Consider the following 12,834-nt stretch of genomic DNA (forward strand, 5'->3'; position numbering starts at 1 on the left):
TATTTTTAATAAGCAGAGGTACAATTTAACCCAGTCAACCATAGAATAAAAAAATAATTATTCATCTCAATAAATGCTTTTAAAAGTGGAAAAATGGAAAAGTGGCTGTGAAATACTTCAGGCCACCAGCAGTAAATCGGACCATTAAGCATGCCTGCCTGCTTAACAAGTATGTTAATATTTTGGGAAAATATTTGTATTTATTGTTAATAGGGGTAGGAACCTCTGAGGTTGCTCAAATTCCAGACCAATATTTCCTAAACTGAAAGATTTAATGGCTCCACACTGTAACACATGATGAAAGTAACTTGTCTTACATCTAAGAATACACAAACCATCGAGACACGACCCAGCCAAAGGCTGCTTAATGGTGCACAAGGCAAGCCTAACAACTGACAACTCTGTAGTATGTACTATTCAGGTTTTTGAGATATGGAAACTGGCACTGAAATAAGTAGTGACACTTTGAAATCCTGGACAAATTTACACTGTCATCAAATTTTGGCTGGACACAATCTCAGTACGATACAATGTTTCTTTCGGGTTTCCCTGTTGTTTTTTGGGGTTTTTTTTAGGTTCTCTGTGTCATAGGAGTAACAAACATTAAGAAAAAAAGGAAAAAAAACAGGTATCTTATAAACCCTCAGCTCCTGTCACTACTCAGGCTTACAATGACAATTCTAAGGCCAGAAAAGCACTGCTAAAGAAAACTTTCTGCAACAGTAATATTTAAAAAGCCATCTGTTAAGTGACTTAACACACCTTTTATGCCAGTAAATGAGTGTCAATAGACCTGCTTTTTTAACTGAAAGACTTCCTAAACCCCAGTTTACTACACTGTACTGACCAGCAATATCAAAAGGTGTCAGTAAAATTATGAAACCCAGGAGAGGCCAATCTAACAACAACCAAAAAAATCACCTACCTACAATTTCCTTTTCCAGGAGATGTACCATAAACCAGGCCCATTCTGCATCCTCTACACAGAACATATTTTCTCTATATTTTCCAATAGAAATGCCTCTAACTTAGAATTCTGAGTCAAGCATGTCTCCTGGAAAGATTCTTTGTCTCCCTGCCTGCCCCAGCTTTCCCTCTCATCCATATGCCTAATTCTTCAAAGATCTTTTGACCTATCAGCTCAACATCCAGGGCTATACAGCTTTTGGCAAGTTCTTTTCCTATAAAGACAATTCAAAAGAATGTATGTGTGTTGCCTTAATTCTGTCGATAAATTTATGAAAGAAAAGATATGAAAGAAAACAAGAAATAAAGCAGTATATTTACTCTTTCCTCTAGAGGTATGTTAATAGTGAGCTGTCATTCTTAGTAATTAAAATTATTTGCTTAAGTCCAGTCATTAGCCAAAAATGACAAAAAGGTAAAATGTAAATAGACAGGCAAGCCAATAGGATGCCTAATTCCACTGACAAGAGTAGTCCTTAATTGCTGCAGGGCAAAAGACCATCATTACTGCAACATTTGGAAAGTACAGGAGGCCTTGAGAAAGGCATGTGTCCATGAGACCTGTATCCATTGTAGGTAACAAGTCTAGAATAAGGGGATCTATAGAGAAAATCCAGAATTATTTTGGTACTGTACTGGAGTACAAAAAGAAGCCCATGTGGAAAGAGTTGTTGGCTTTTGTTATCAAGGTATGTCATGAGGGAAAGCAGGACCAATGGTAAGAGTACTGGCTTGGGTAGACCTGCCTAAAAAGAAAAACCAATCCTCTTAGGAGGTAAATGCAGGGCGTTACTGAAAAAGGACTACTGTAAGAAGATGTAAAGATGTAAAGCAGAAAAATGTCTGCCCTGCCTTTCAGGTACCTGGAAATCAAAATGGAAACATACAAAAGTTAGGTGCAAGTACTTGCAATTTTGATTTAATACAAAGGCAAGGCATAGGCAAGGAAACATAAAGGCTTAAGTGTAAGAATTAATTTACAGTTAGCAAGGAACAAGAGTGGCAACACAGAAATGTTTCATGTTAAAAGCAAGAAGAAAGAAAATAAAGGACCTTAATGAGAAAGAAGAGCAAGCAACATGCTCTACTGAAGACTGAAATACTCAGTCCACTGCCTTCATAAAAATGATAATACCTGATCACAAACTGATGTGTACTAGGGCCTGGGGGGTAAGTTAAATTTAGTCCTTAGAGAGCTATATGAACAATTCATGAATTATTAGTGATCATTTTTGCAAATTCATTATCTTGGAGGTTAGAGAATACCTGAGGGCTGTAATGGAGAAAACAGAAAATATATCTTTAAAGAGGATCAAAAAGGATGATACAGAGACCCTGTATATCAGTGAAATTTAAGTTCCTACATGAGAACTAGAACAAATTATTAAAAAGATAATTTAGAAGCATCTAGAAGATATGAAAGCTGTAAAACATGAGCTAACATGAATTTGCCAAGAACAGGCTTCTGTCAAAACAATACGATTTCTCCCACTAACTGAACAGCTTGCCTCATGGTTCCAGCAATAGATATATTAACTGTCAGCCACAGTCAAGCTTATCAAAATGTTTAGGTGCTATCCAACATTACATTTCCATTAATAATGTCTGGAAAATTAATTATATCAGGCCAATGTGGTTCAAAACTAAAATTCAGTGACCCTATTAACATCTTGTTATCAAGGTGGAAAACAAGTGGCCATAATTCATTTAATTCATAGCTTAGAAAACAGAATAGAACATGCACTAAAGGAATTTGCAAGGGCCAGCTTAAGTCAAAACAGCAGCATCTTGGTAACAGACAAAATGGTTTTAAAATGAACACTACATAAAAGTGCAAACTAATGCAAGAAATCAAATGAAGAAATACAAAAAGGAGAAAGAACAGCTAGGCAGCAATAGACTGGGAACAGATCTGGTGTTTATAATTATTGTAAACTAAATAGGTATCAACCCTGTCCTACTGTAGTAGGAAAGAAAAGCATTTTCAAACTGCATCAGTATAAGATATCAATTGTTCTCATAAAATTTGCCTTGTTCTTATTTTTAGAAGATAGAACACTTAATTCAAGGACCAAATTTTCACAAATGCATTCTTACACACCTGCAAAGTACCTGCCAGGCATTGGAAACAACACACATTTTTCTTGAGAAATTTATTTACTTGCCTGTAGCATCCTTGTTAGTTCTTATATCTATATACATTACATATTAATAGCAAACTACCCTTTTGAAAATTTGTCCTTGGATATTCAGAAGAAAATCCCTTGAGATAAAATTTTATATACATATTCCACAGCCATAATTGCTTCAATATAATATTTGATAATTTAATATTTGAATATGTTACTTTAATATTTCCACTTTCAGTTTCTTAAGCCCTATTTTAGATTTCTACTTCTCACATTCTCTATCATGCTTTAATGGTTGTAGTAAAAATAGGAAGTACTTCTCAGGTGTTCAAATACACAGCTGTTGACATCAAAATCAAAACTTGAAATTAATATACCAGATATTAATTAGCACAAGAGAAATTTACTGTAATAGATGTTTCTCAAACCAAGGTATATCAATTGATGTAGAGCAGCAAATAATGTTGTCAGAGTCTTACCATTAATTACTGGGGTATAAACAACAATTCCAACTAAGTTAGGATCAGATACAGTTGTGTCCAGAATAAGGCCACCAATACTGAAAAACAAAGTACAATATTTAGAATAAGGCAAGCAGGACCATTAATTAGTATTTAAAACCTTTTCAGAGCAATCTGTCTTAGAACGTCTTCAAGACACAATTTTCATCTCAATTCACCTTTCCCCTGCGCCATTACCTCATACTGAGCTACAGGGTACCATGGCTGTAGTTAGTTATTTATTAAAATTGACTTCTCACATAACAAAGATCACAGAGTATCAGCCACTCTACTTTTCAGATTTATAACTGTCATTGGATTAAATAATCTGTCAGATCAGTGCACGGTCTTGACTGGAAGCTGCAGGAGATGAGTAGCTCACCATTTCCCTCATTTGATAGGGTACACTTGTCAATCACAGACACAGCAACCCATCACTAGTCCCCAGCTACTGCTGGCTCCCCCAGTCATTCCCACCTGTGACTTAACTTTGTAACTTCCTCATTTTGGGAAGATTAAAGTTTATTCACACTCTAAATTCTAGAGGCTCCTTAAATGTTTCTTCTAAGTACAACCAGGTGTTAAGTAAGATATACAGAGATGCAGGATGACTATTAAGATGCTTCTATGAAGCAAGACAAATAGACTTACCTGCTTATAATCATGGCAGTTATAACAGGCTCCCATCCTGAATGGAGGACAGTTCTGGTAGCTGGGTGTTTGGCAGCTATGACAATCCCCATCGGAGTCAGAACCAAAAAAAAGGCACCAACCAAAGGAGATACATAGGAATATGTCTCTAAAATAATAATAAAGGAAAAAAAGCAAACCTGTTTTACTTTCAAGACATTCCTATACATTTTTCCTAAATTACAGTTCTAAAATAAATAATAATCCATATCATACAATTGGGGAATTTTAATAGTCTTCATCACTACTGCACCTAAAGTGTCAACTACTGCACTGAACAACGTATTTAAATCTGCCATCTGTGATCGTTGTCTCCCACCTCCTCAAGGACAGAACTATCTGTACAAAGAAGAAATTTTGAAGAGAATTTTTGTATGATGCTTTATGATAAAAGTGTAATAAGTCTGTGGAATATAAAACATTGCCTTGTAACTCATATTAAAAAAAAAAGAAACTTAATATACTGAAAATGCATTTTGTTTATACACAAATTCATAGCATATGGACACCCCCTTCTTTCCAATGCACAGATAACAGGCTTTATACACAAGTCCTTTAAATTGAGTTGGACATAAAATGGATTATAAAACCTACTCCATTGCCATAATACTGTTGTAAGTATCTCCTTGAAAAGAACAAAAACCACCAGTGGCTCTCAACAATGAGGGATCTCTTAAGGACAGGACACAGACAGAGCTTAAAATATTTTTTAGAAGACCTTCTGCTATGATAACATACTAGCACCTTATTGGGATTCTCTGTTATAACACACAAGAAGGAACAATAAATAAATAAATTGGTCACCAATCCTCCCAATGCAGCTGAACAAGGGTAAAAGACTATCATTATAATAAGGTATCTGTTTACAAGTTTTAAACTAGTCAACTGAAATTCACCCTGCCCAGGTTTTTTAAGGCAAAAATGATGAAAAAAATTACGGCAAGGCAGTTGGTCCCTACCAGGACTTCAAATTCTACTGTCTGTCTATCTAGCTGAATTAAAAACAGAACTAAAAAAGCAATTAATAATTTAGAATTATCTTACAGAATCTGTCACAAGTGAGCTATGGGAGACTCCACTTGCAGAACACCTTACTATAGCAGTCTAAAAAGATTAACCTTGAGATGCATCTTTTAAGGAAGGGTAGCTGTCTTTCTCTTCATATTTAATTCACAGAAGTAGCAAATATATTTTACAATACCTGGAGAATGGGAAGAGGAAATAAATGATCTCTCTTTTAGGGCTCCCTTTACTCCATTTTTGACAGATTTATAGCAGGTAGCTTACATGGTAAAAGGAATCTCACTCAACCTGTCTCTGCTACAGAATTTGTACTATCCCACAACAGAAGATAAACACCTAAAAGCACTCAGCTCTTCAGTGAACTTCTGACTGCGATGTTAAACTAAAAAAGGAAGGAGGGAAGAGGAAAAATCAAGGTTCTGATCTTCGTTTACTTTAAGCCCTCATTCCTTTAGTAAGCAGTGATATAAATTAATGTTCTAGTTCAGAGAACTCAGATGTTTAATGTTTTAATCCTTGTACAGGTTACATACTGTGACATATTGTTTAGTGCAGTGCCACTGAAAATAATGCAGCCTCTGGTAGAAATTAGAGGTAAGCTGGAAATATACTACTTCAAACCAACTGATAGGAACCTGAAAATAATAATGTGAATTACACAATTTGTCTTCTCAACCTGGATCCAACATGCACGAGAAACAAATGCATATATTTAAACTACATTCTGGGAAAAAAAAAAAAGGAAAGCTTTAAACGAAGTCTTCAGGTCATTACTGACAAGTGACAGTCAACAGGGACCTCCGAATTTAATATAATGGATGTTCCTATTCCAGCTCCTACTCCTCATCTTCTGTTGGAGGAAAAGAGCCAGGACACGGCGACGGTCCTGGGGAGCCCTCTAGTGCTTTCCCCCAGCTATTTAACAACGATGCACAGACACGGCTCCGTTTAGGAAGCTGCTAAGAACCACTAACCTTCTACTATTTAATCCCTGTGTTTGATAGCTTTGCCATTATTTTTAAAGCACTCTGGTGAACCTTTAAGAAATTACATACATGACAGTGACCAAACAAGATGTTTCATTCAGGCCTAGAACAGGTAAAAATGCTACAGTCCTTTCCCCTGCCTCTGGTGGGTATGCCATAAAGCACTGCATCAAAACTAACTCTGTACACCTCTGTGCATAAAATTTGTACACAAATCATTTCCCTCCTTCCAGTATTGTCTGAAAACACCTAGTCCCATGCAGAGAGCAGCCATAAACTTAAACATTTGTTTCAGACCATTCAGATCATTAGTTAGGCTAACAAACCATAGGGGACAATAGTTAATTCTGAATACATGTCAGAAGTGAATCCCACCAGCTTCATTACTCACCTATAAACTGTAGGTTTCCTTATAACAGTCCCATTGGGCTTCTTATTCAAGCATTGAGAAAGCAGGGAAACTACAGAAAGAACATACACATATCTGCACTGCAGGAGACCAAAGTTCTCATCTAGTCTAGTATCCTTTGTCTGACTATGGTCAACAGTTCAGGTTATAGAGAGAAGAAAAGAAAAATGACAGGTTTTGAGTGCTGCTTCTTTCAGTGTGCCCTGCCAGCTCCTGTTGCTGTTTGCATCAGGGATTTCATCACTCAAGTTTCTGTCTGCATCTGTCCTCTCTGATTAATTTACCTAAAGAGTTTTCTAAAATCACTTTGGTCCTCTTAACACAGCACAGCAGTAACTTTCACATCCCACTTCTGTATTATGTAAAAAAAATTTCTTTCTTTAACCTGCTGCTTAATCATTTTCTGAATGCCTCTTCCCTGCCACTCACAACTTTATAAACTCTTTATAAACCTCTCCTGGGCAGAAGTTACTCCATACTTTTAGTCCTTGTAACTATTTCATAGTTCAAATACATACATCTTGGAAACAACATATTTCCAAGGGCTTTGTGGCATAATCTTACTTTAGAAAGACTCTCTGTTTCCTAAAAGAAAGAAATACAAAGAAATTGAAAAAAAAATACAAAGAGCAGAAGAGGTTCTTCTAGCAGTAACTAGATAATTTCATACATCACCAAAAGACAAGTATCTCCAGAAGACCTTATAGAAAGAAAATTAGGAATAACTGTTAGAAACACAATTGAATGCACTAATCCTTCCCCCTACATGTGTAGGATCTGCTCTTCAACTGCAGTGGCACAGTAGAATTCGAGTGGTCATGACAGCTGTAAAAGTAGCAAAGGATCAGTTCAAACTGGCCCCACTTCTTTTTTTATTCCTCTGAGACACATTAGTCCATCTGTAAGCAGAGGTGTAAATTTCTGGAAATATGTGAAAGGAAGAAAAATGTCCAGGTTTCTTTCCTCATCTTCTTCTTGGTGTTGTTTTTTGTTTAGGTTTTAGAGATTAAAAAGAAAAGCATGGTATAGGAGAAATTGAGATATTATTAGTAATTACCTACTTCTTGGGAAAAAAAACCCATATAACTATGTAGTTACATATAATGTAACTACTATTAAAGTACCAGTACATGTAACAAAGTTTTAAAGCCTTACTTACACAGGACAGCTCAAATTTTTATGGGAAAAGGCTTGAACAATAAGCACAGCTGTAAAGAATATACGTGATGATATCAGCATCTCTAGCAAACCACAGACAAAACAATATTTGACCTGTAGTATACTACACTGTAATTGTCTACTGTTATGCCTTTTAAAGCACAATAAACTTTAGTTTCTATGGAATTAGTTAGTTGCAGCAATGATTTAATTTTGAATAAGGTTCTGAACACTCTTCTCCTCCTGTGAGAAAACTTTTTTTTATTTTTTTGTTTCTTCATGGGGGAGATTAGGAAACAGGAAGAAAAAAGAATTGTGAGTTACTCATTCTCATTTTCCAAGCTCACATCTCCTCTGTGACAATCCAGTATTTTATTACATAAGTTACCATCTGAGCTTGCTTCCAATAATAACTATATATTCATTTTAGTAGACGTTGTGATTATGAACCTTTGTTAGTGGTCTCCTCCTTTCCTTTAAAAAAGTAGGATTTCAACACTACAGGTCTTAGAAATCAGAGAAAAAAGTTTCAAGGGGGGTATATAAACATGCAAATAACTAGCAGAACAGAAGAACTGCAGACTCAAGTAAAAGTCATTAATAACAATAATTAGTTTGGAACTATTTATGTGTAATTCACCTGTTCACAGTCATTAGTGGGAAAGTAAGAGAACAGTAAAAAAGCTGTCATGAAGAAGCCAGACAGAATTTGTGCATAAAGCTGGATTAGATCATTGCCCTCTGTAGTCAGCAGTCAACAAAGGCCTCCCCTCTGGAGCTAAGCTATTCAGTGTGGTTATATATCTTTTCATCTTCCATAGCAGTACTGCTCTTCTGAAGAAAGCTACTGCTAAATAAGCACATTTATGTTTAAAAGATAGTCACCAAATTTATAAGACAAAACAAAATAAACAAAACAGAAAACAGCTGGGACATTATTTGGAGAAACTGGAAGTGGTTACTTCATTTACTGAAAAGCAGAAGGAAACATAAAATCAAGCACAAGTACTGGGAACAGTAGTGAGACATGGAGGGATACTGAGGGAAACAGGAAAGAGCTGAGGGAACTGGTATTGGAAGCCGGTATTGGAAATGAAGGTATTGTGATGGGAGCTGGAAAGCACTTGGATGGAATCAAGAGGAAACTCACAATAGTCTTTGCACAAATTTAAAAGTCGTATTAATCCCAAATCTATCTAAATTTAGGCTTAACTTCTTTGAATATGTACTTGTATGTATTTTTATTTTGATTTCCAGGCATAGCTAGCTGCAGGTCAAAATATATTTGAATGGTGCCTAAAACCACACCTTAAAACAGAACTCCTCTCCCAGCAGCCTCTCCAGAGAGCCACTTTAACTCCTTCCCCTCAGTGCAAGGGGAGAATGATTCAATAGGACTCAGGGAAGCAAATATTTGATTTAGGGGTGGACATTCAAGAAAATATTCCTGGATGAAGATAACTCCCCTCCCCCACAGGAAAGCACAGTAAATTCAACAACTACAGTTTGCAATTCACATATAGATTGAATGTGATACCATCAAAGACTTGCAAATACTCATAGTTTGTGCCAAAGTTCAGGTTAGTGACTTCTATGATCTTATAAAAAAAAATAAAAAAAATATGGCACTCTAAGATTTACCATTTCATGACACAAATGTTAACAAAAGAGTCAGTCAAACTAAAAGGTCTGTTGAACCTTCCCCTCCCTGCCTTTTCCCCACCCTTTTAACCCAAAAGAGGTTTCTGGGGAGTCATACATAGAAACATACTTACCAAGGCAAGTATAAAGACCCTGACTTATCCATGCTAGAATAGCAAGAGTGATAAGATCTCCAAAACTTGCTGCTATAGGAGTGGCAACATTGTCAGGATTAATACCAGTCTTCTTGGATCCAACAATAACTCCAACCATTATTATCCCTAAATTCAGCAAAGAAGACAGTACAGTAACTATATACACTCTTTTAATTCCACAGAAAATTCCAAGACCATGATAAAAAATAAATTAAAGGTGTTGGTTTCTATTTTGTCCTATAAACAGCAAAGCTAACTTTTAAGAGAATCCAAGTGACTACTAAAAATAGAACTCACATTGTTATTAACAGTCTTTGGCACAACATGAGTAACTTCCCTCTCATCATATATTGTACATAAGAGCTTCAACTGTGTATACCATCCTTTATGTTGTATTATGTATTGTAGGCTACATCAGGAGTTCACTTTCAAGAAACTGCCTAAAGAATTATGCACTATGAAATTCTCAAAAGAAAGAACTGAAATGATCTTGTAGGATCACAATATTTCAAAAGCACAATATTTCACGTGTAGGAAAATGAAGCTTAGAAAGCAATTTCCTGTGTTGGCCCACCACCAGAAAACAACAAAAGTTTCTCTTCGTGCCCAAATCATACATGAGTGGCAAAGTTCTCTTGCTGCCCTTAATTCTGCACATGATCAAACTCAATGGCTTTGTAGTCACTAAGAAAACGTGTGCTCTTAATCCCACACAAAACTTTAACAGTTTTTTAATTCTCTCATAAGTAAGCATATCAGATTAGTAAAACAAGGAAGTTACCCATTTTACTTGACCTACTATTCTTAAGACTACTGACTATTTTCAGTAAGAACATGTCACAAGTAAAGGTACTTTCCTCCTCCCCTTTACGTCCATTAAGAACAGTCTTTTACGGTCAAAGGTTTCCTGACAACAAGGAAGAGAAAATTAAATTCATCATGCCATATTGCTCCAAACAGACACTGGCACTGTTTGTATAGTGGGACTTGAACTTGGCCCAAACCCTTCAAATAATGAGCCAATTTGTTTACTTCAGATACAAAGCAGAGCACAAACTAACACATAATCAGCACGGGCAACCTGGAACTTTGAATTCAGCTAAGCTAACATCCAGGTTCCCTTAAGTTTAATCATAAATAAGTTTTACCTGCTTAGAACTAAGAATATATTTTGTACATTAATAAATATAGAAAGCACTGGGAAAAGTTCTTCATCAGGTGAAATCTAAACCCCCTACTTTTTGGTTTAGATATGCTCAGGAGGCCATGAAAATCAAAAGTTTTTGAAAGAATATGACAGAAGAGAAATGGAATATGCCCACCTATACGGAAATTGCAAAAGGGTATCCTAACCTCTGCTGGTTTTCAGATGTATTATCTCTGATTGGATTTAAATTTTTAAGGAATAGCAACAAAATACACATTCAGCATCCACAGAAAACTAAATAACTACAAGAAGTAACACATATACTCCACTTACCTTGTAAAAGAGAAGCTATGAAGGCAGTTGCTACACTGCTAGAACACAAAAGGACTGAGTGATCAAAGCGGTATTTGCCCTCTGGAATCCAGCCCAATATAACTGCTGCCACTGCTGCCAGAAAACCAACTACTGTTGCCTGAACCTGGAAAAGACAGTGAACAATTCTTAAAATATTTGATAGACTCAGGAAGACTACAGAATAATGTTCTGTTATTCTTTCCTTCTATCCACTTTTACATGCAAGGTATAAAAGGAGCATGCTCGTCCATTTTGTAGAGATTATGACAACCCTGGGTGATGAAGAATAAAAATCTTAGGCCAGCAGAAAAAGCTTTACCAGCATTTTAGAGACTCCAGAATAGCAAAAGTAAAATCAGGGAGAAGAGCTCAGGATTGAGGAGAGGCCAATGCCTAAAGAGGCTTCTAAATCCCTTAAAACAGTGAGGTCACAGAATATATATTTCACCTATTTTTTGAGCATGTTATATTATAACATATGAACAAGAAATAGTTCGCAATCTTAAAAAACAGTTGTTTTGAAGAACAACCACTCCTTTCCTCAAATGACCCAGCTATTTAAAATATTATTGAGTATCCAAAAGCTCTATCACATACTTTCCCTAAACACTGAATACAATGCAAATAGAGTACTAGAAACATTTGAAAGGTTAAAATAAAAAGGTTTTGCCAAATCTGAAATTTTTCTCTAATCCTCCTCAGATCCTCTCTTAAAAAAAATTAAAAAGGAAATACCCTTGGTACAGTCACAAATACTTTACCTCTTCTTCTAATAAATAGAAAATCATATTGTTTTAGAGAAGAGGAATATGGTACAAAAAAAATAATCAAGCAAATATTGTACAGTAAGTATAAACCAGCATGGCAGAGCTAGTTTCCCATTAACACTATCCATCTCCATACTTACTGATGTTTGTGATTTGACTTTTTCAATAACTTGGCTCACTTACAAGATTTAATCAAATAAACCTATTATATTTACCTGTTTTAAGGCCAAATTGCCAATTATTAGGTTCCATTTCTCAATGGGAGAATCCATTTTTCCAATATTTACCTATCAAAATTACAAAAGAAGTTCAGAATTTTGAGTTTAAAATTCTATTACTCGAAAATGCACTAACGAGGCAGAAACCCATAAATAATTCAACTAATACAATAAAACAGACATTTCTATTGAAAACAAGCCACATTTTTTCCAACTCAAACATTGCTTTTGATTTTAAATTGTATTTGGAGTACTTTTTCAAAAGCAGCTAAACTTGATGCAATTTTACATAGCAACTTGTTTAACATCAGGTTACTGTGCAAGATATACTGGCCACCTCACATTCCAGGAATGTCCAAGTACCACCAGTGATTAGATCAGTGGTTGGAAGATCTCTTTAGACTGAACTTGTTTCTATGGTCCTTAAATTCTGAAAATAAAAAATGCTAAAATCTAATACTGTTTAGCATTCGAACTTTTCATTTATACAATACGGCCAGAGACTTATGATGCTCTAAACGATATAAGTCCAGTACTAAGGTAGTAGCTGGAAAGACAGCAAATAAGTTATTCTACGAAAATAAAAAGTACATACATGCTCTTTTATAATGTATTTCCTATTTTTATTCTTTTTTTTTTGAGTTAGAGGACAAGATCTGACAAATAGTACAAACCACTGCAGTATGACTAT

At 35.5% G+C, this 12,834-nt stretch overlaps 1 protein-coding gene across 1 annotated transcript in view; it reads right to left on the reverse strand.

The window, feature by feature from the left end:
* SLC41A2 (solute carrier family 41 member 2) overlaps window positions 1-12,834 on the reverse strand; it is a 48,191-nt gene that overhangs the window by 19,560 nt on the left and 15,797 nt on the right. Inside the window, exons 4-8 of the mRNA XM_027665599.1 lie at window positions 12,141-12,212; window positions 11,138-11,282; window positions 9,637-9,783; window positions 4,247-4,394; window positions 3,575-3,654 (exon numbers count right to left, since the gene is read on the reverse strand). Coding sequence (XP_027521400.1) covers window positions 3,575-3,654; window positions 4,247-4,394; window positions 9,637-9,783; window positions 11,138-11,282; window positions 12,141-12,212 — 592 coding nt within the window. The remainder of the gene's footprint in view (window positions 1-3,574; window positions 3,655-4,246; window positions 4,395-9,636; window positions 9,784-11,137; window positions 11,283-12,140; window positions 12,213-12,834) is intronic.

Source organism: Corapipo altera, unplaced genomic scaffold (genome assembly GCF_003945725.1).
Source record: "Corapipo altera isolate COAL_440 unplaced genomic scaffold, ASM394572v1 1, whole genome shotgun sequence".
NCBI lineage: Eukaryota > Metazoa > Chordata > Aves > Passeriformes > Pipridae > Corapipo > Corapipo altera.